Raw genomic sequence first — 22,542 nt, forward strand, 5'->3', positions numbered from 1 at the left:
ACTCTATTAACTACATTTCATGTAAACGAAATACTGTGATATTCTCAATGCAATCCATTTGCAGTTCATTTTTACACTAATTCCCTTCACTGTGAATGTAGCTCTTCCTTTTTTTTTTTTTTGAATTTTCGGTCGGAGTGCTGGTAATTATGGAAGGCTATCTGCTGTTCTAAGTATCAGAGCCATTTTAAATATATTCTGATGTCCAAACTTCTTCTGAAGTTAACTGAGCTATTTGATGTGAGGTTTGGCATCATCTGTTGTGCAGCATCACTGCATCAAGGCTGTGTAGGTGTATTTCAACATGCTCATTCTCGTTCTGCTACAGTGCTGATTTTTATGCTTGCTGCCTGATATCATTCTCAGAATTATATGAAACACAAATAATGTGAAGGATATATTTCCACTTAATCCAAAGGATTCATTATGTAGATACAAAAGTTTCAAAATGTACTTCACTGTTATCAAACTGCATACTATTCCAGCGTAGTGCATGAGTGAGTACCAGAATAAACTGGTAGCTGTGATAAATACAAAAGGTATGTAAGCCATGTATGGAAAATACCACTTCCTGTCTTTGACTTGCTCTTTTTATGATAAAAATATTGTAGAACACTAGCAGGAGCCTAGTGTAAAACAGTTCTCTTTCCTGAAGAACATAATCCATTTTTTCACTACTGAGCGTTTACTTCTTATTCCTGTTTCATCTTAATATTGTCAGTGAGAAAAACATGCGTGTCTACTGTGACATTCACATTGGTAATTTCTCGCAATATTGTTGATTAAATATGTGACTTTAAATTTGTCAGTGACAGGATTCTGAAAATATTTACCTATTTCTAGTGATTTTATTTTATTTTATTTTGCCTGAACAAAGTCATAGAGGCTTGTGGGGTTTTGTTGTTGTTGTTGTTGTTGCTGTTTTGTTTTGTTTTTGTTTTTGTTTTTTCTTCTTCTTTTATATTCCTCTGCATTGTTATAATTTAGGGAGCTGAGTTAGATAGAAGCATCATAAAATCATAGGATGGTTTGGGTTGGAAGGGACCTTTAAGATAAGCTAGTTCCAGCCTGCTTACAGCAGGGACACCTCCCTCTAGACCAGGTTGCTCAAAGTCCCATCCAGCCTGGCTTTGATTGCTTCCAGGAAGGGGGCATGCACAACCTCACTGGGCAACCTGTTCCAGTGTCTCAGCACTCACTGTAAAGGATTTCTTAAACAGGTGTAATAGTGTGGTGTTCTATGTGGCAGATCTAGTATCTGATGAGATAGACCAGTGTAGATGGTTGATGTTCTGAGTTTACAAATGATAACTTTGTGGGGAAAAAATCAAGTCCCTAGTGTGCTCACTTGGAGTAATATCAGAATTATCAAAAATGCAAGAAGGATTTTGTAGAGTTTTTATGTCTACAGTTTTGCTGTTAAACAAGATCACTGCGTGGATCGCTTACCAGGAAAGGCTGAGGGTGCTGGGTCTATTTAGCTCGGTGAAGAGGAGACTGAGGGGTGACTTCATTAATGTTTATAAGTATGTAAAGTGTGAGTGAGAGGATGATGGAGCTAGGCTCTTCTTAGTGACATCAAATGATAGGACAAGGGGCAGTGGGTGCTGCAAGCTGGAACATAGGAGATTCCACATAAATACTAGAAAAAACTTCTTCATGGTGAGGGTGACAAACTAGAACAGGCTGCCCGGAGAGGTTGTGGGATCTCCTTCACTGGAGGCTTTCAAAACCTGATTGGATACATTCCTTAATGTGTGATCTAATATAGGTGCTCCTGCTCTGGCAGGGAAATTGGATTAAATGATCTTTTGAGGTCGCTTCCAATCCCCTGACATTCTGCCCTTAGTGAGAAAAGTAGGAAAAATGCTGTTTTGAGGTAAGCCATAAAGTCTTACTGGCCCTAGTAATTCCTAGTTGAGAAGACTTTCTGTCAGTCATCTCTATAGGTCCCAAAAACTTTGAAAGTATTAGAGTTCCTATCTGTTGTTGGGAGGTCCAGCTGCTGTGTTGGGATACTTGAGGTACACCCTATCCTGCTGGATTGGTCAGGAAAAAGCACATGGACTGTATCTCAAGTAAAATCGGCTTACGGTACCATAACTTTATTTTCCAATATTAGCAGCTTCTGATGAATCACCAGATCTTTATAAATATGTTCTTTATAAATACAGATTTTATGTGTTTGAGACTTGAGTTTACTGAGTATTTCTTAGCTTCATAAGAGTGGTTGATTCTTGCTGTCACTGGCTTATTCTTACTGGGACTAAGAACTGTTAGAGAGTATTGACTTTTCCATGAAAATTTTAGTCATGTGTCATCAGTTATAATATCCATAATGTAACAGCAGTTTAAAGAGCAATAATTAACTTTTATGCTTCCTTTTCTTAGGACACAATCACATGGACGTGGCAAGGTCCAGGAGCGTAAGTGGTTATTTTTTATTGCTTGAATAATTATTGCTTTCCTTAGTTTTTATTGACATGATTTGTAGGAATATGTAGGCAAGTATTAGTTGCTGGATGCTGCGTTGTGGTGTGGGATTTTGTATTTTATCTTATTCCCTAAGTATGGTAATATTCAGTCAGAAGAATCCAGTTATAAATGATGCACTTCTGATGCTAAGTTTCTAACATTTTGCAGGGTAGATTTTTAGGGGAGGGGGTTATTTCGTTGCTTTTTGTTGTTGTTGTTCTGCTTCGCATATTTTATTGTTTGCAGATTGGTTTGGAGTATCTGTATGGCTTTTGTTTGAAATTGGTCTAGTCCTGCGAAGGCAGTCATCCCATTTACAGAATTTGGAAATATCATTTCCATTGTCTTGATTGTAACTTTGACTTATTTAAAACAAAATATTATCCTAGAGGTTCCATAGCAAATTCATGTAATGTAAGATATAAAAGAGAGGAGTTTGGGTTCTTTTAAGAATGTATGACCTGGAGTTTATTTTACAAAAAACAAACAAACAAAAAAAAAAAAAAAAAACCAACAGAATTTTTCAACCTTAAATTAAGGTTTGATTTAGGAGTTTGATTTTATGATTAATTTTATGATTATTAATTTTATGATTAATGGTTTGCCATTAACTTTTTTCTTTGGAACTATTGTTTTGAATGTCTCATGTGAGATCCTACAATTTTAGTAATAATGAGGAAGCAATTGGGACTAGATAAGACTCAAGTAATTCAGTTTTTTGTTTTTGTTTGGTTTCTTTTTTTCAATAAATTTTGCATCTTTAAAAGGGTTAGGAACCCAGTTTAATTAAAGACACACAGAATTGGCCACCTGAGGAAATTATCAATCACTTCAAAGGTTTAACGTTCAGTTGAATCTTTACATTGAAAGTAAATGAATCCACAGTAGCATCTAAAGTAGGCAAGTATGGAAGCATTTACTGCATGCCAACATTTCTATTATGTGCTTGCGAATTCCTACCTCTTCCCTCACGTTTGCAGTGTAGACCATCTAGCAAATTAGTTCAATCAGAGAGGAGAAACATAACCTCCCAGCTTAGTGTCTTATCTTAGGAGTCAGGACCATGTAGGAAGAGGAGGAAGAGGAGAGGGAAGGAACTTGTAAATATGTTGCCTCAGATCACTATAGTCTATACAGAACCCTCATTCTAACACGTCAAACTCTATTAACAAAGTTGAATCAAATTAATGTTAAATAAAATTCAAAAGCAGCTTGTGAAGTTATGCAAGTTCATTCAGCCAATTTCAAGCACAGTTTTACTTAATTAGGATTAATTCTCTTGAGCAACTTAAACTGTATTTCTGATACAGCAGCTTTCTTTTGCTACGACTTTCTTTACTTTCTCAAGCAGATGTCTGCTGTCCTATGTCATAGTATTAGCCAAAACTTAATCTGAAAATGTTGCCTTATTCTGGAGTGTTCAGTTTACAGAAGATTGGCAGGATATTCAAAGTTGAGGTAGTCCATAAAAGAGATTTAAAATGTTTCATGAAAATTGTACTTTTTGTAAAGTCATGTTTTTGGTAGTTTGATGTTATTCAAAGCAGATTAACTTGACTCCTCATTGAAAATAAAGGCACTTTGACAGTGGCATGCAACTTAAATTTTCTCTCCATCAGACTTGAGTCAGATATGGCTTATATCAAATTTTAATTCATGTTTATAATTTAAGATTAGAATCACAGAATGATAAGGTAGGTTGGAAGGGACCTTACAGATCATCTAGTCCAAACCACCTGCCCTGGGCACCTTTCAGTAGATCAGGTTGCCAAAGGCCTTGAAAACCTGCCCAATGTATTGAATGGCCACAAGGAGGTCTCCCCAGAGCCTTTTCTTGTCCAGGCTAAACAACCTTAACTCTAATGAAAAAAAAAACATGTTATAACCTTAAATGAGTATGCAGCAAAATGAGTAGAATTGCTTTTACTTATATGTAAGTGCACTTTATGTGCCAAAGAGAATTTTGATTAGCCCTCCCAACTTAATGATTGACTACTGTCAGCTACCCAGATACTGCATAAAATGTGCCAACTGATGCTGCTCCCTAACTTAGGTTTACTAAATGCTTTTCTGCATTGGAAATCTACTGGAAACAACTTGACCTCAGAGAGCAATATCTCATGTCTTAGACTATTGAAACACATCTACTGCATTTCATTAACAAATTTCTGAAGCATAACTTGATTATAAACAAAGATTAAGATAAAACTGTAGTGATCATGATAAATCTTTCTGTCTCTGTGCTGAATGCAACATCTTTCTGAAAGCTCCTTCTTTATCTACTATGTATACATAATTCATGTTACTGTGTAGACCGGTACTTAATACATTATTGTTTCTATGCTTTTAAGTGTTTTATAAGGTGCAATTTTAATATAAATTGCTTTTATTCCACCTTCCAGAATGTAATGCCTTGAAATACTCTAAGAACTTTTCTGTTAATTTTATGTCTGAACATGAATAAGCAAGAATGTTAATTGAAGGCTCTGGAGCATAACGTACTACATTTTTTCACTATGTTTAAACTTTTTCTCTTTCTTTTTTTTTCCCCTCCTTTTTAGGCTAGAAATTCTGTGGCTTACTTTGTGTCAATTTCACAATTCTGTGGAAATTGAGGTCAGTAAAAAAAAAAAAATCACAACAACCACTTTGTGTACTCAGTGTCATATTGTACTTAACTGTGCAGTAAAAGTTTGCATTCAAACTTTGCTAACATGGTATTTTAACCTTTTTTTCTAAACAAACCATTTTTATAATGGTATCTGTATCTGAAAATGTAACCTAAAAATTTAATAATGCAATATAGTTTTCCCTTTGGCTTAGGACTTTACTTTCTTCCTTTTTTAAATTGAGTGGATACATTTCTGATTATGCTTAAAGAGTCTTTTGTGAATAATACTTTTCTCTTGTAATGGCCTGATTGCTGTTCCAGCCAGTGAACCAGCTGTGTGTGTTAGATACCTAAATGTGCGTACACTGATGTACAAACTAAGGACTATCTTTTAGAGAAAAGAAAATCATCGTAAGTTGTTTCTTACAGATCAGTTAAGTTATTCAGTGTCTGGCTGATAGCTTTTTTCTTAGGCTGTTTTTTATACTGTTCCAAATGTGAAATTGGGGAATGCAAAACTTAAGTTTATGTATATTTGTAACATTATTTTAAGGAAAAACTGATCCCAAGGGCCAAGACTATTGTAGTGGAAATGTTGAAACCATTAAAAGGTTCTTTGATAGATCTGATGGCAGGGTAAATAAGTAGGAAGAACTATTGCTGTGCTAATATACAACATATTGTATTTAATCACTGGAATTTTCTGTGTTTGTTTGTGTGTTACGTTTTTTTGTTTTTGTTTTTAAAACAATGATCAAACAATGATAGCCACTGAATCACCATATCTGTTAGAGAGACTTGTGATTTGCACTAGCATTCTAATTAAGTGTTTTCAGCTTTTAACAGCTTAAAAAATCTTATTCACAAAATAGTGGTGTGTGATGTCAAAAAGAAGAAAGTAACTGTGGTTTGGTTTGGTTTGATTAAAAAGAAGTTTCAAATTCTATTTAAGATAATAGGAGCTGCTGACATACAAAATAGTTAATAGTTGCCTGAAACTGTTTTAACAGCAAAACTACTCAGCCTTCTGTATTGTATTTTGGTAATCCATCACAGATAAGATCATATTCACAGGGGAGATATTTTTCTTTTTAAGGTACTCTGCCAGTGTCCTACTGCCCCCCTTTAACACTGTGCCAACTGGATTCTCTTTCCTATTATGGTAGATTATAACACTTCTTACCCTGTTTGACTTATTTTTCAAGTAATCTTAGTATTTGAGAAATTCCATTGATAAGATCACTTATCTTATATAAAAGTTTATATTACTTTCAGATGTGTAGCTTTAAAATAATATTTTTGCCTTTAAGTAAGTTATAATTTATATGAGGTAAAAAGGCTAGGGAGCTACTGCCTTAATGTGAATATAAGACAAGCCAGCTGATCACTAGGATTTTTACTTTATCTCAGAAACGTGATTTTCTGCTCTAGGCAAGAAAAATGAGTCCTTTCACACAAGTGAACTCTGCAGAGTTTTCTTGATTTTTGAGGCAGCAGGTGCCAGCAGTCCCTGAGTTTCTGTAACTCATTGAGAACTTGCACAAGTAGAAGTTCTGATCTTTAGTTGCCTCTAACTAAGCAAAGTACACTGTACTATAGCAGGAACTGGCAGAGAGTAGAGGAGCAGAGATGTTTTGCAAGACTGTTTGCAAGTGTGAGGCAGAGTACTTCATGAGCTACATGTTGAATCTGGTTTTGTAAAGGAAGTGCTGCAGATTGAGGAATGTAGCGGAACAATGGGTTGTTCTGTGACCATGATTGTAGTTTTTCCCTTGTCTCCAAAGTTATTTGGCTTTTATTCCTACCTCGTTCCATCAACACAGGCAAATACAAGCCAACCTTGATACCACAATTACTACTGAATCTCCAGTAATTCAGGGAGGTGTACACCAAGACAATATAATTCTTAGTGCATCTATTATTAGATAATAGCTAGTAAGGCCTTGCTGCCAAGCAACCAAGTACCAAGGTTTCCTGTATAAAGGCTTCTCTGTATAAAGTGGATATTGTAGTATGTCAGTTTAAATGTTAAAATACATCCAGCGTGCTTATTTGGAAGTAGATATTTATGTAGATTTTATAACAAGTTAGGAATATTTTACAACAATCACTTAATCTCTTGAAGAAAAAAAAAAAAAAAAAAAAAAAGTATGTGATCACCGGCACATGTAGTTTGCTTTGGCTTGTGTTAGTTTGTTTTCCTTGCCTCTTGGCTTCAGCATTCACATATCCATCCCAATCTGCAGCAGCTGAGAGTTCTTTTGTTAGTTTCGTTATTGATGCCAAAATGTTTATGCTGTTTCTGTCTAGGCATGGGTATGAAGAACATCTCTGAAATTGCCTCATATTCAAACTTGTTCTGTGTTTGGATGAATTACTTGATAGAAATTTGCAACTTCAAGTAAAATGAATAGAGTTGGACTTGAAATTTAAAGGAACAATCTTTCTGTCTTTGTTAGCTTTACATGCATTGTCTTTTTGCATTTTGGGTACTAGTGACCATAACTAACTGAAGTTATTGAGAGTTATTTTCTTAAAAGACAAAAGTCATATTTATTCCAATACTAATATTTTTTTAAAGACCGATAAGAAATTCCTGGATCATAACTCCAGATGTGTACTACTCATAGACTAGTATATCAAATATATCAAATATAGCTATGCTTATTGCAGTTGTTTTTTATTTCAGAAGCTTTCCACATAACTATGAACATTTTGTTCAGTTAGCATATAAGGGCTGTGCTACTAAAGAAATTGCACTGATGTGGGGTAGGGAGGACTTGAGTGACCCCTTCTTGTTCCTCATATCTTAAGAAACTAATTGGAACTGGAATAGTCTAAAGGTTTTTTGTAGGTGAGATTGGCAGTGATCTTGGGGTTTATGTCATAATTAATGAACACTTAAATTCATAGACACGTGCTGGAGTTACTTTTAACACAGATCATCCCATTCCGAAAACTGCCTCTTAGATCATTGGTGTCAAGCAGCTTCACTCTATCCATGGCTGTCTGCGTTTACTCACAGTTTTTCTATTGAATGTTGATAAATCCAATGTCCAGATTGAAGGAGAAACTTTCAAAACCTCTGACAACAGAAGATGAAAATGCTTCTGAGCTGTACATTGAACAGTCATATATGATCACAAAACATGCAGTGGGAACAGTAAATGGCTGATGTCCTGAGAGTTTGTATTCTCAACGTTTAAGCTGTAGAACAAAGTTCACATAGCACACGTGTTTCTTGGGTGTCTGCAAAGAGTCGAACAAAAGAAGAGTATTAATTTGAATTTAAGAGGCTATCGTGAGAAAATGCTAATACTTTTTAATAATTTAAAACTCCCTTTCCCACTTAACGTAAGGAAAATAAAACTATTTGGGTTCCATGAAGTAAGAAAGAAATGAATCTCTGGAAGTATGATGCATCTCTAAGCATTTAAATGTTCTTTTTTTTACTTCTTATGTTTATTTTGCTAATGTGTTTTTGTAAATAGAAACAAACTGTATACCTTTTTCACCACAGTGCTGTAATACAGGTTATTTAAAATGCTAAGCATTCTTGCTATAATTCAGTTTTCTGTATGCAGTTTCTTCCTGTGTATATTCCTTCAGAAGAAGAAAGAAAAAATCCAGTGTTATATGCCAATAACGTCAGACGTGTAATGGCAGAGTAAGTATCTTTTAATGTGCAATACATTAAATCACATTAGTGTATGTGCCTGCTTGCAAAGCAGCTTGTATTCCACAGTAGTGTATACAAACTATGTAGCAGTTATTTTCCTGTGTGGGGACGGCAGGGAGTCAAAAATACAGCAAGAACTACAGGAATTGTTTTATTTTTTAGTATGCTTTCATATAACAATCCTATTATTTTGTTGCTTTTAAGTCTTTTGAGGTGGAAGGTACAGCTGAATTGTATGAAAGTTAATGCGACTGAATCTTCTGCTCTTGAGGTTCTGCTTTCAGCTCTGTCTTTTTTTATTGAAGTTTAGAACAGTTTGAGGTACTCGTTGTTAGCCTGGGGGTTATTTCAAATAGCAACACATAGGGAAAGTGCTTCTATTTTAGAAATAGAACACTAGCATTCAAGTTCAATTAGTTGTTTGCATTGTATCGATGTGAGGACGCTGAGAATACTTAGCTACTGTGTAGGATAAAACATTGACCTTAGTTCTCTTCTGCTGTTTTTCATAACCATCACATTTAACAGTTTAAAAAATGTTACATTCATTTTGTGTCCTTGCAGTAAATCTCCCACTAGTCAGCAGATGTTCTTTTTAGTATTTGCAGAGAACCCTTATGGTTATTAATAACTCTTGAAGGATTTAAGAAGCTTTGTACTACTTTTGAAAGAACTTGTAAAATCTTAATCTCTTTTGTTGGAACTCAGAAGAGAAGTTCAGTTTTCAACCTAAAGCCAATTTGTAGACAGTGAGAGGTAATTCTCTGGTTTATAAGCAGAACACAACTTTGTGAGTTCCTTTAAGGATGCTGAGCCCATACAATAACAGAACAATTCCCTATCTGTTGTATATAAAGAACCTTTCTCATAAAAGAGAATTGAAAGGATCGGCGTGAATCAAGTTATATTTGAGTTGCAGTGGCCTCAGTGACTCCTGTAGTTAATATTAAGATCAGCTGGCCCAACATGAAAGTGTTGTCTTCAGGCTTTTGGTAAAAAATATAGTTACAAAGCCTTTGTTATGAACTCTATTCCAATCAGATGATAGAGATTGTGTGGTATAAAGAGACTATGGAAGTTTGCAACAACCGGCATATGGAAAACCTTCCCTTCTATGATTATACAGAGAGATCATTTTCCTCTTCCTTTTGTTTCTCCCTCTCTCTTCTGAAGAGTAGGCATTTGGGGTAACAGTGAGAAGTGGGGTCCAAAGGGAACACTGTTAGAACAGAAGATAGCAAGTACGGCTTGTTTTGAGGTGAAGAAAGAGCTGTGCATTCTATGTTGATATGGAAGGAAAATGCATATTTGGATATCCAAGTTTTGTATTTACAGTGCAGATGGGAGTAAACCAAGATGCTGACTCTTGGATGCTGTGGATTACTGTAGACCTGTTAAAAATGGCATCAATTTGCTCTCACATGTAATAATTAAAAATATAACAAGAGCAAACTGTGATAGAATGGAACAGAAATTGAATATCTGTACTACTAACCACTTCCAGATGCCTACTTTAAATTGCAGTTCTCTAAACTGCTAGTCCATTCACGTGGCTTTTAGTATAGGAGATATTAGCTGAGATGCTGTCCATCTGTACTGGAGCTGTGGCAGTTGCAGCTCCAACACTTCAGGTATTAGTAGGTGCTCTTCTAGCTCTTGTTTTTGAAGGTTTGATCAGTGACTGTAGCGTGATGTGAAGAGGTCACTTCAAAATCTGTTTTGATGTTTATTTTTCAAGTCCATCATGCTTTTCTTTAGAAAGAGCCTAATCCTACTGGATCTGAGGTGCTAGTTCCAGATAACAATATAGTTCTGAGTCCATAACCAGTGTTATGGTAAAACCATGCTCTTGCCTCTGATTTTAACAGGAATTTATAGAACTTAATGAGAACAGTGATAGATGCAATTTCAATTCCTGAAATTTGTTTTTCTTCATGGTTGTTATTTGGTGAACAACTTCTGATACCTGTTGAACAAAGTACTTGACAAGATGTCACTTTCTGACGCTGCTTCTACTAGTTGTAGTTGACTGTGGAAAAAGCAACTTTATGTGGGGCAGCTGCAAGTGCAACTGGTGGGTTTTCAAGTTCATGTTCACTCATATATATAAATATATATAATATTTGACAAAGGAGATGCTATCATTGATGAAGGTTAGCTTCTTCAGGAAATGAGTTTCTTGTAGGATGAATGAATTTGACCTCTCAAAAAGTTTTGTTCACAATGAAATCCAAAGTGAGCCTGGCCTTTTGGCTCTGTTTCAGGCCAAATTCTTAAAGTGTAACTGTCATCTCATGCTTCAGATTCAAGGGCAATGCCATTTGTATGGCCCTTAGGCAGCCATACTAATAACAAAGGGAAATGCCATTTTTTACTTGCTGTGGAGCTTGAACAGGTACATGCCTTCACTGTGTTCCTTCTCAATCAGGACAACAAGAATTGTCCTTTTGAAGATGCATTCAAAAGGCACACGTGTACCCCACCCAGTCTCAATTGTTCATCTTTGCTGCTGCCATATATCACCACCTATCTGAATACGATCTCATGGGTTTCTTCTTCATGGACCATGACCATCTCATTAGTGTGTATATTATATCACTCCGGGTTGTTATTCTGAAAGCACTTTTTCATTCTGATTTTTAGGAACTAATTTCACAAACTTTTTTGTATTTATAAATATGAATGCATATGTCTACATTTTCTGCCTTCCATGCCTCAGCTTGTACAGGTAACATCTATGACTGTGTTTTTCTTTGGTTTCAAAAGCAGCTTCAGCTTCTTCAACATTAAGTTGAAATCAAAATCCCTTTATGTTACGCTCTTAGCCCTACACAGCTTATGATTTAGCTTCTGAACTCAGGAGCCCCTTGAGCTCCAACTTCATCTGGCTTTTGTTGATCCTACAACAAAATTTACTGTGAACAAAAGTTGTTTCTTCCTCTACTTTGCTTTTCATATTTGAAATACTGAAAGTCTAAATGTACACATACATACTGCTATGGTTCATTTTGCTTTTTCTGGAAGTCCAAAGGCTTTTCTATATTACCAACAGATGAGCAAGAGCAGATGCAATCAAATTTGAGAAGGACAAAGCATGTTTGACAATGGGAACACATGCAGGCATTAACTGTAGTAGCAATTTTTTGTACTAATAGTACTGAGTCTGGTCAAAATACTGTCCCTTCTGTAAGGAGGTGCACTCAGCTATAACTCAGTCTTCTTTATTATGGTTTGGCTGAGCCTGAGATGATCTCTGCTTTTGTTTGGGATTTGTTCTGTCACAGGCTTGTTCTTCCTCTTTGGAAAGGCTCCTTCAATATTTTTGGACACCATTATTTAGGAGATGGTGTTTGAATCTGGCATTGGTTCTCAGATGCCAGTCAGTCTGGCCTTTCTTTATCTACCATGGACTTAGAGTTGCCTGATCTTTCTTAATCTTATTCCTTTTGAGGTTGCTCTGAAATGTTGCCTCCTATTTATTTCCATGGAAACTAAAACAGATTCACAGAGGACAATGACACTCTTTGTTAGAGCAAATTCTCCATTTCTTCAACATAGTCACCCATTTGCTGTGCGTTTTCACCAGCAATGAAAAAGAGCCTGCCAGTGGGAGTGACCTGTCGCCACCACAGCAGAAATCACAGAATCACAGAACTGTAGGGGTTGGAAGAGACCTCTAGAGATCATTGAGTCCAACCCCCCTGCCAGAGCAGGCCCCCTACAGCACTACAGTATCTCCAGAGAAGGGGACTCTACAGCCTCCCTGGGCAGCCTGTTCCAGTGCTCTGTCACCCTTGCTGTGAAGAAGTTCCTTCACATATTGGTGTGAAACTTCCTATGCTCCAGTTTATGACTGTTTCCCCTTGTCCTGTCCCCACAAACTGCTGAAAAGAAGTTGGCCATGTCCCTTTGACTCCCACACTTATGTATAAACATTAATTAGATCCCCTCTAAGTCATCTTTTATCAGGGCTAAACAGACCCAGGTCAGTCAAACTTTCCTCACAGGGGAGAGATGCTCCAGGCACTTTATCATCTTTGTGGCCCTCTGCTGGACTCTTTCCAGAAGATTCCTCTCTTCTTTGTACTGGGGAGCCCAGAACTGAATACTGTACTCCAGGTGAGGCCTGACCAGAATAGAGCAGGGGGGGGGATACATGACTCGCTGTGCTCACATTTGCTGTTTGGTCTTCATAAACATTCTGCAAGCACTGATTAATGTCAGTGGGTGCCATTTTGTCATACAGACATACTTTTGTTTCATCCACACTTCCATGCCAGATGCCATTTTGTCAGGCTGCCCCTCTGCTGCCATCTGTCACACAGCAAGAAAACATAATGGAATATTGGCAGGAAGGTTAACTTCTAGTGCCATACCACCAACATCTGCCTCTGACATCATGAGTCAACAAAATAAAACAGGAGGCATTACTTTTGGAGCAGCCCTCGTATTTGAAAAGTTCCCAGCATTTTTATTTAATAGTTTACAGCTTCTTGCTTTGGTTGCCAGCTTACAGCTATGTTTTAACTTGTCTGTCATCTTCTCCATGTCTCTTTTCCAACCTGAGTAATTCTATGATTCTCATCTTCTGTTTTTCTTAAATCCTTTTTTAAGCAAAAGTAAAGTTTCTTCTAATTGCTACCTTTCATCTGAGTCATACTGCTTCTTTTTTCTTTTTGTCCAAACAGGATTTTGTTTTATAATTGTCCTATATGCTGTTCCCTAATGCGGTATCATACAGGCACAGATCTCTTCTTATTTCTAATTAACTTCCCCTTTTCTGTGTATTTGCCATATGATTCTACTGATTGCCTGTCAGTTCCTATATTCCTGTTGCATGCTGTACCTACTGTTGCCTTAAGGTCTGATGGAATTTGGTGTAATGTGCCTAGCTGGACAATACCTTCATTGTTACTGCGCTCCTTTCTGTAAGCATCTCTGGGCAGTACTACCTGTGGGCTTTATTATATCCTTTTGGCCCAAGGAGCTGAGCTTTCTACCTGACAGTTGTCAGAGGAGACTTTGAAAAAGGTGATGTAGTACACATGCATGAACTAAGGGAATAGTAAGTAATCTAAGATCGCAAAATAAGTTCTCCTTCTTTCATTGCTACTGTTTTCTTCTTCCAAATAAACTTTATTTCATACTGTATAATAATAGTAGTGACTTTATATTGTCTAATACCATGCTATATTGAATACCATATAATAGTAGCTATTGACAAGACCTGCAGTACTTGATCTGTAATTCAATTTAGGAATTGACTCCTGCAGTATGAGGGAGTTCTGGATTTTACATAACATTTGTTTGTGTGCTGACTATGGGATTATGCATGGCATGAAACACAGTATCATAAAAATCTCTTAGTAAGTTGCCTTAATGGAATGACTAATTTGCACATGCCACTAGCACACTGATCAAAGAAGCAGAAGAATGATGAAACAAGAGCAAATAAATTGAATTTGAATGAATAAAATTTAATTATTTAGGATCACCCACTTGAAACATTCTAGCCTTTAACAGCCTGCAGTATTTGTTAATGTGTCTTTTCCATACATCCCTGTCTTCTTGATTTAGTTGGCCTTTTCCTTTTGTTCCCTTCCTTTTGGGTTTGTTGAAAGGGAATGGCTGTTGATCCAAAATCACTATGGTGCATGTCTTCAGTTTATTCATAAGCAACTTAGTTTAAAAAAAAAAAAAAAAAAAAAAAAAAAGCCTATTTTTTAACATACTACTTCTAAGTTTGAATATCAGTGAGTTACTCTTGCTGAGTATTTCTTATGCAGTAAAGAGAGAAACACTGATCAGTAACTTCAGTATTAAGTCTTTTTCTTGCTACTGCATTAGAATGCCTGAATATTGAGAGTTAATTAGTGAATAAAGGATCTACCTCATATAATAATATAATTTACATTGGCATTCAAAGATCTTGTGTGACATTCTGAAGAAGTGTCTATTTAACAGAAAGTAATTGATTGTTGCATAAGAGGTAACTACTACTACAGATCAAATTGCTATAATAAAGCACAGAATGAAACGCAGGATTTTCATGACATACAAAATGACTGTGGCATGTTTTGGACTTTTGTAACAGTCTTGCTGTTAACATTTATTAACTTCACAGATGAATAAGTGGTTAGTAATGAAGTAGAAAAACCTGCAGTTGAAAAGAATGATGGTAGTAAAGAATGTGGAGAGTACAATATTTCATTCTTTGTATGTGAGCTTTTCTCATAGGGTATTTCCCTTATTTCTTCAGAATAAAAAGGAGAGTTGTTGTAGAACATCTTGCCATACAAAATAAAATAATGTTCTGCTCAGTTTTCACAGGCTAACCTGCTTACTGTTTTGTTACTTTCTTTGGTTTATTTAAGAGCGTTGGGAGTTCCAGTGACAGACTACACATTTGAAGACTGTCAGCTAGCTTTGGCTGAAGGACAACTTCGTCTGCCTTCAGACACATGTCTTCTAGAATTTGCAAAGCTTGTGAGAAGCCTTGGGTGAGCATATAGCATATTTATATATAAGGTGCATTTTTGTTACGTATTGTATGATTTTCCTCGTATAACAATATGTTCTCTACTAGTACACTGCATTTACAGCTACATATGGAATGCTGTCATATTACAGTCAGGGAAACTAATTTAATAAACCAGTACTGTATTATAAGCAAATGTCTCAAGACATCCCAAAGAGGATCAGAAATATACTGTGGGGCTTGTATATGGTTAAGAGTCCATTGCCCTTTCCCATGACATCTATGAAGGAGAACGTTGCTGCCATAATACAGTCTTGTGACTGGGGTTAATGTTGTAATAGAGAGGGCAGAAGATTTGCTCTTTCCCAAGAAACACAAGAAAGTATTGATCTGTTGAGTGGATTACTGCTAAATGTACTTTATAATGAAATACCTTATTTTAAGCAGTTTGGCTCATCTCTTCTCTTATGACTCCTGTTCACTCTGGCTTTACCTTTCTGTAGAGCTAAGCCAAATAGCAGAATTTGTTGCTGTTTTTCCAGTTTTTTTCCTTTGTTTCCCCTCTCCTCCTATTAAGCAACCAGAATCCAAACTTTCATTTTCAGCCTTTTAACAATTGTGATGTGTAAACACCTTTTTCCTTTTTTGTCTCCTTAAGTTAAAATATGGAGCATAGTTATGTTTCCATTCCATATTTTATTTCATTTCACTGTTTTTTTCCTTCATCTTCCAGCTTGTTCATAAACTGGGTTTAAAAAAAAAAAAAAAAAAAAAAAAAAAGGCAAAGATCTATTGTAGAACAAAGGAATGCGGGTCAGCTTACATCATGCATATGGATTACAGACATACATTTCTTTATTTTATGGGACCTCCGTCTGAAAAGAATTTCAATAGGACAGTAGAGATTTCTATATAGAACCGGAAAGATTCTTGCTTTAGTCTAAAAACTCCGAATTTTCAGTTAAACATACATACAAACAATCCCCTCACTTATGATGTAGCTGATAATCCCAGGATTCAGTTTAATCTTCTTGTAACATTATGTAGCTTCTGTCTGCTCAGTTTAAAACTGTTTCCTCAAATTAAACTTTTTTAGTATTTATTTGGCTTCCAAAAGGATTGTGGATGCTTGTGAGTAAAGTTCCTCACAATCTAGAAGTTCTCTGTCAAACTTGAGCAATTATGTGTTGGTGAGCTATCATCCTGTCCTGATTTGGGTATGTGCCAGTAAATAAGGCTATTACCATGGTATTTTTCTGGCACAACTGGGTGAAACTTGTAATATGATTTCAGTTCTAATGCATGATTGATGGAAATGCACTCATTTGCTGCTTATTCAAAGGCTTTGAGGCCAGCAAGGCATTAAGATCATCTAGTCACATCCTGTAATAACTCCAACTGTAATTTTATCCAATGGATTTTGCATCCAGTCTACTTTCTTTTGAACAAGAACATCTCTTCTAGGTAACACTTATTTTTAAATGCAAGGCTTTCAGGGTGAACTCAGACTTTTATTTTTGTTACTCTGAAATCATGTTACATCTGAGTTTGTTTCACTGGAGAACTGTTAGTTCATGTGATATATCTATAGGTTTCATTATTATTTAGGTTGCATTATTATTATATATTATAGGTGGCATTATTATTTACATGTTTGCTCAGCCTGTGCTCCAGTTAGGAATCCAATTGTAATCCAGAAGACAAGTAGCCAGAGCCTTGAAGCCCCACACTTCATTTAATTAAGAGCTTGAGCAATTTTAACACAGCTATACAGTTGCTAGGTCACAGTTGGCTGAAACTCAGCAGCTTCATTTTTAGTTCTGTGCTAAAGTGACTGTTTTATCAGTGAGATCGATTAATCAGCATTCTCAAATTCAAGGCTTATTTTTCTTCAAGCAATTATGCTTCTGTTGAGCCTGATGACTGGTGTTTGACCAATGAACAGATTCCTGAAATATATACAGTTTTTACTGTAGGTTTTAAACATTGGAAATACTCAACAGCTCATTTGATAATTTCAATTAATTTCATTTGATGATTTATAATTGTCCAATTTTATAAAATGATTTCTTGTTTATACTTTAACTGGATCTATATAAATGTTCTAGACATGGAAGCTTGTTTGACTTACAGACCTGTTGTGCCTTACAGACCTCTTTGTACATGTTCTTCTTCAAAAGATTTTAGTGTATTCTTACTAAAGAACTCTTACCTCCATTTTTTTATTCTAACTGGATAATTTGTTTTGAGCTGCTTTGGTACAGTAACCATCAAGGAGATCCTTAAGTTCTGAATACTGTCTCAAATTTCTACTTATTGTGATTTCTACACTCACTTTGCCCATGAACGAGAAGGGCATTCTAGCTTTAGTTGTTCTGATTTCTTACTGAACCTTGATTCGTTGGCCATCAGTAGCTCCTTAATGAATTTTCCATTTTGGGTCAGATAAATTTGTAATTTTTTTTCTGCTGCAATTATCTTATTTTCTTAAAATATTAGAAAGATCTATCCTCTTCAAAGCGGCCAGATGTAGTATATATTGCAGAACAAGGTAGACATTTCTTGTTGTCACTGTTCTGTTTGCTGTTAGGCTTACAAAGTCAGGTCTTAGTGTCATCTGACATTTTGTTCAACTCATTCTAGTGGTTCAGGCTGTTTGCATCTTCAAAAAAATATACAGAGATAAATTATCCTTAATCTGGGTAGGTGCTTTATGACACTATTGTGGAGCCACAATTTTTTTTAAAACTTTGTTTATTGCTTTGATTTCTTCTAATATCTCTTCTCTCTTTTACGTCATCTGCTATTGAATTTGTTAACATTCGTTACTCTATTATATTATTCATGATTGCTTTTTGGTTGCTGGATTTTGTGTTTGGTTTCACTAGTCTTTCACTTACAATCCTAGCTATGAATGTGTTGCAAGATTGGAGGTGTCTTGCATCTTTCTGATTTAGTCCTTGCTTTCTACTCCCTGATATTCCTTATCCACTTGCAGTCACAGTATCACACAGTATCACAGTATCGTGCGAGTTGGAAAGGACCTTAGAGATCATCGAGTCCAACTCCTGGGATTCGAGCCTTCTGTGTAGCAGAGCGGCACTTGTACCACTTGCGCCAAAGGGGGGATTTGAACCCAGGCCTCCGGTGTTGCAAGCAGCACTTCTACCATGTGTGCCACCAGGGCACACACAGTGTTCAGTTCTTTACAGTTGTTCATTAGAAGCTAAGATTTTCATCTACTTTCTTTTTTTTTTTTTTTTTTTTGCTTGCTAAGCAGCTCTAATACTTGTACAGCATGACACATTTTCTTTCCAGTTTGACAGTTGACTTGTCCTTCATACATCAAAAAGAAATATATCAAATACAGCAAAAACAAAATATGGAATCATAATATGGTGAATGTGTATCTTATGCTGTTGTTATATGTATGGCAAAAGGCCCTTTGGGCAGATTCTTGACTTGGTCTATATATTTAGTACATATATGCACAGGTTCTTGGTGGTTTTCACTGAAGACAGAATGGCTAATTGTCATTTATTTTAAAAGGAATAGTATGTACCAAATCTTTTTCATGTCAGATTGCAAAAAATTCCCTTTGGTTTTCAGAGCTTTCTTGGTAGGATTATTCTATCTTAGTCTAGGAAGTTTTATCTTTAACAATGGATAGTTATTTATTTTCTTAATTCTTTTTTGGTTCCTTGACAATATCCTCTGCTTTTCAGACCTGATCACTGTTGCTGTCTCAGATTCTTGTAATGAGCACTAGAGATGTCTGTTGCATAAAACAGTTGCCTATCCCAGAAGAATGTTCTACAACATTAGCAAACCTGAAGTTTACCTCCTTACATACTTCCAGGTCCAAGTTAGTTCTGTGATAGTCAACCTTATTCTCGAACCTGAATCAGTTCTTCTGTGTCTTCAAAAACACAGTATTTCAGTAAGAATGAAATGAATTAAACAGTAGTTCCATTTTGACCCTCAATATTATACTGTCCAGACAGCCACAAGGATCCTAAATAGATAATGCTCATGTAACCTTGTAAGAGCAAGGAGAGAGTATAATTATCTCTTAGATCTGGTGCCCATCTACTCTCGTTCAACAGCCCATGATGCAAACTTCTGCTGTCCATGCACACATGAAACTGTGGTGCAGACTGTAGGCAGTGTTTTGTAACTCTAAGAATGACACCTTACAGTTAACACTGTCATGCCTGAGGATGGCTACAGAGATCATATCTAATAGGAAAAAAAAAATCTCTGGAGGATGTTCTTCATTTGCATTCATGGTAAAAACAGAACTGTTACAGGAGGTGATCAAAGATTATGCTTAATGTAGTGAATACCAACTATGATAGATGCTGCCTCATGAGATCAATTCAGGTCAGTTTATCAGCTGTTGTTGTTACAGTAAAAGATTTCTCAAGAATTTGCACGGAAGTTCATCAGCAGACAGAAGACTGAATGTGCTGCTTATTTGGCTTAGGGCATATTTCTCTGAATTTGAAGCTTCCAGTAGTTAGCTATAACATCCAACTATTCTTATGAGGCTTCCAGCTCTAACAAGAGACTTAAAAGCTTTTTGGCAGGTTGCCAGCATGCAAGGGAAGAGTTTGTTTTCAGAAGATTAAATGCAACTAAAACTGACTTTAAAGAGATAAGACGTTTCACTCAGTAAGAACAGAGGCAATTGTGCTGAAAGTATCCTACCTTCAGGGATATGGTTTTCCTTGTCAGCTCTGCTCTGGAGGCTTAAATGTTCAGAGCTGTTCATCCTGAAGCAGTCCTTTCAATCTTTAGAGGTTGGCTTACAGTATGAAGCAAAATACCACAGCTGCAAATAATGTTATGTCCTGTGAAGCCTAGATCCTGCAGACACATGGTTTCATTAGCAGAGACATTCACTGCTGGCCTTCCAGGTTTTACAGCTTTCACTGGGGTGAAAGGTTCTTTACTGAGAGGGTGGTTGGACACTGGAACAGGCTCTCCAGGGCAGTGATCACAACCCCAAGCTGCAGGAGTTCAAGAAACATGTAGACAGTGGTCTTAGACATATGGTTTTATATTTGGGTGGTCCAGTGTAGAACCAGGAGTTTGATTCAGTGTGAGTCCCTTCTAACTCAAGATATTCTATATTTCAATAAAAAGTAAAAATTTTAAAGGAATTGATACTTCCAAAACAATTTAAGTTTGCAACTACAGACTGTTGTGGGATTTGGAGTACTTGGCTTTAAAAGAATTCAGCATAATTTGTCATGGTCATTCACATACTCCAGTTACTCTTCTAACTTTAGCTTTTCAGGCTACTGAAAGGTTGACCGTTTGGTGTACAGGAGATCCCATCAAGTCTCTAATACTAGTCACCAAACAAGTGGTTACTCATTTCCAGAAGGTGATTTTTGAGTGACTTCATTCCAAATCAAATCTCTCTGGTTTAGAGGCAGATGTCAGATTGCGTATTCTGTGTCAGAGATGGATTATCTCAAGGGAGTATTCAGATGCCAGCTGGCCTTGTTCTGCAGTTAAAATCCATTTCAGCTACTACAGTGAGGATATATTATCTATGGACTGCTTTTACATGTAATGCTGCATGTTAGAAGCTGAGATCTGTATGTATCTCTAGCCCTTCATGGATTCCTTTGATATTTGTTCCCACTCCTTTTTCACTAGATCATAGAAAATGAATGTTTGTTCTTTTTATACAGCTTAGGAGCAAAACATATGAGAGGTGCTTTCCTTCAAGTGTGGAGGCAAAATGTGAATGTTTTGTGGAGGCAACATGTGAATGTTTTGTAGAGGCTGTGGGCTTTGAAATAATTGGTACATAGTTAAGTCTTATAATTCAGAAATACAGTGCTTAGAGTTCTTAGAACAGTTTTTGCAAGTTATGCTAGGTAATGGCAGATAGCATAATATAGTAGTTCTGTTTTTGTTTAAAAGTATAGGCTTTGGGAAGAGTTTTTCAGTCATTTCAGTAGGCCTTCGAGGTCTGGAGCTCAAATATCAGATACTGTTCCTACTCAGAGTGCCATTAGCTATTTTCCAAAGTTTAGGTATGTTGGTATTAGTTAAATATTTTATCCAAGTCTCAACACTGAGAGAAGGATGCTGAGAAGGTCCAGCTGCAGTATGGAGACAATTGTGATCTTGAATAAATAATTGCTTCCACTTGCCTGCAGGAGCAAGCAGAAAAACAGTTAACTGCGGAAGAGCATTGTTATCAGCTTTTTTGTCTTCAGATTGAGAACTTTGAGTGCCCATGTTACCCTAAGCCAGTTCATAGTAAATTTGCTGATGATGATTTTGTTGATGTTTAATTAGGCTGGGAATTTATTTTCCTCATATATATGCAATGCCTCTAATATTTATTATTTTCATAGTAAAATTTATTTTTGACAGAGCAAAACCAAGAGGTTTGATTTAGCAAAACAAACAAACAAAAAACAAAACAAAACAGCAACAGAAAACAAACCAACAAATCTATGCAGTAGATATCTGCCTTAATAGAAACCTGTTCTGTCATTGGTCAAAATCTGGTTTTGCAATCAGAAGGAATGAGGTAACTTCTGTAGCAGTATTAACAGCTATAGCCTTGTTTGATAGGTAGCCTCATAATGGTGTCGAACTGCAGACTGAATGAGGACTGACAAACAGGATTAACAGTATAATCGCCGTTATGTAATCCCAGATTCCTTTTAGACAAGATGCACCAAGACTTTCCTGTTCAGTGACATTAGTAAATTTGGAATCGTAATTGGTTTATGTTACTGTCAATGTGGCCGTGCTCAGGTGACCTAAATCCTACCAACTTCTCTTTGCTTGGTATTTGATACTGGCTAGTTCTAGACTCTTGTTTTTCTTGTGCATATTGGACTGCACATATGGCTTATAATCAAGAAAGAGAACACAGGTTTATAATCACAATTGCTAAAACATTCCAGTAATTTCTAATGTAGTTCAAGAACTAATGGCAGCTTCAAGATGTTAGGAATATGTTACTACAGAATAAAGCTGCTTGGTAGTCCTGATTCTGGATTTTGTAGTGCTTTATTCCATTATCATTGCTTCATTCAGTATACTGACATCTGTATTCTGAAGTTTATTTTTAACATGTACAAAAATAATGTGTTTTCTAGGCTGAAACCAGAAACACTTGAGGATGATCTTGATAAATATGCTACACGTGCTATGAAAATGAAAAAAGAGAAGGCTGATCTTAAAGAATTTTCAGCATATTTGGAATTTCCAGTTTCTCACACATTAGAAAGTATGTTTGCCCTTTTTGATGAGGTAAGAAAT

General features: G+C 36.2%; 1 protein-coding gene across 1 annotated transcript in view; it reads left to right on the forward strand.

Moving 5' to 3' along the window:
* Positions 1–22,542, forward strand: part of LPCAT1 (lysophosphatidylcholine acyltransferase 1) — a 54,666-nt gene that overhangs the window by 21,139 nt on the left and 10,985 nt on the right. The window contains exons 7-11 of the mRNA XM_072330677.1: positions 2,392–2,426; positions 5,037–5,091; positions 8,671–8,753; positions 15,140–15,265; positions 22,380–22,533. Coding sequence (XP_072186778.1) covers positions 2,392–2,426; positions 5,037–5,091; positions 8,671–8,753; positions 15,140–15,265; positions 22,380–22,533 — 453 coding nt within the window. The remainder of the gene's footprint in view (positions 1–2,391; positions 2,427–5,036; positions 5,092–8,670; positions 8,754–15,139; positions 15,266–22,379; positions 22,534–22,542) is intronic.

This window comes from Excalfactoria chinensis, chromosome 2 (genome assembly GCF_039878825.1).
Source record: "Excalfactoria chinensis isolate bCotChi1 chromosome 2, bCotChi1.hap2, whole genome shotgun sequence".
Classification (NCBI taxonomy): Eukaryota; Metazoa; Chordata; class Aves; order Galliformes; family Phasianidae; genus Excalfactoria; species Excalfactoria chinensis.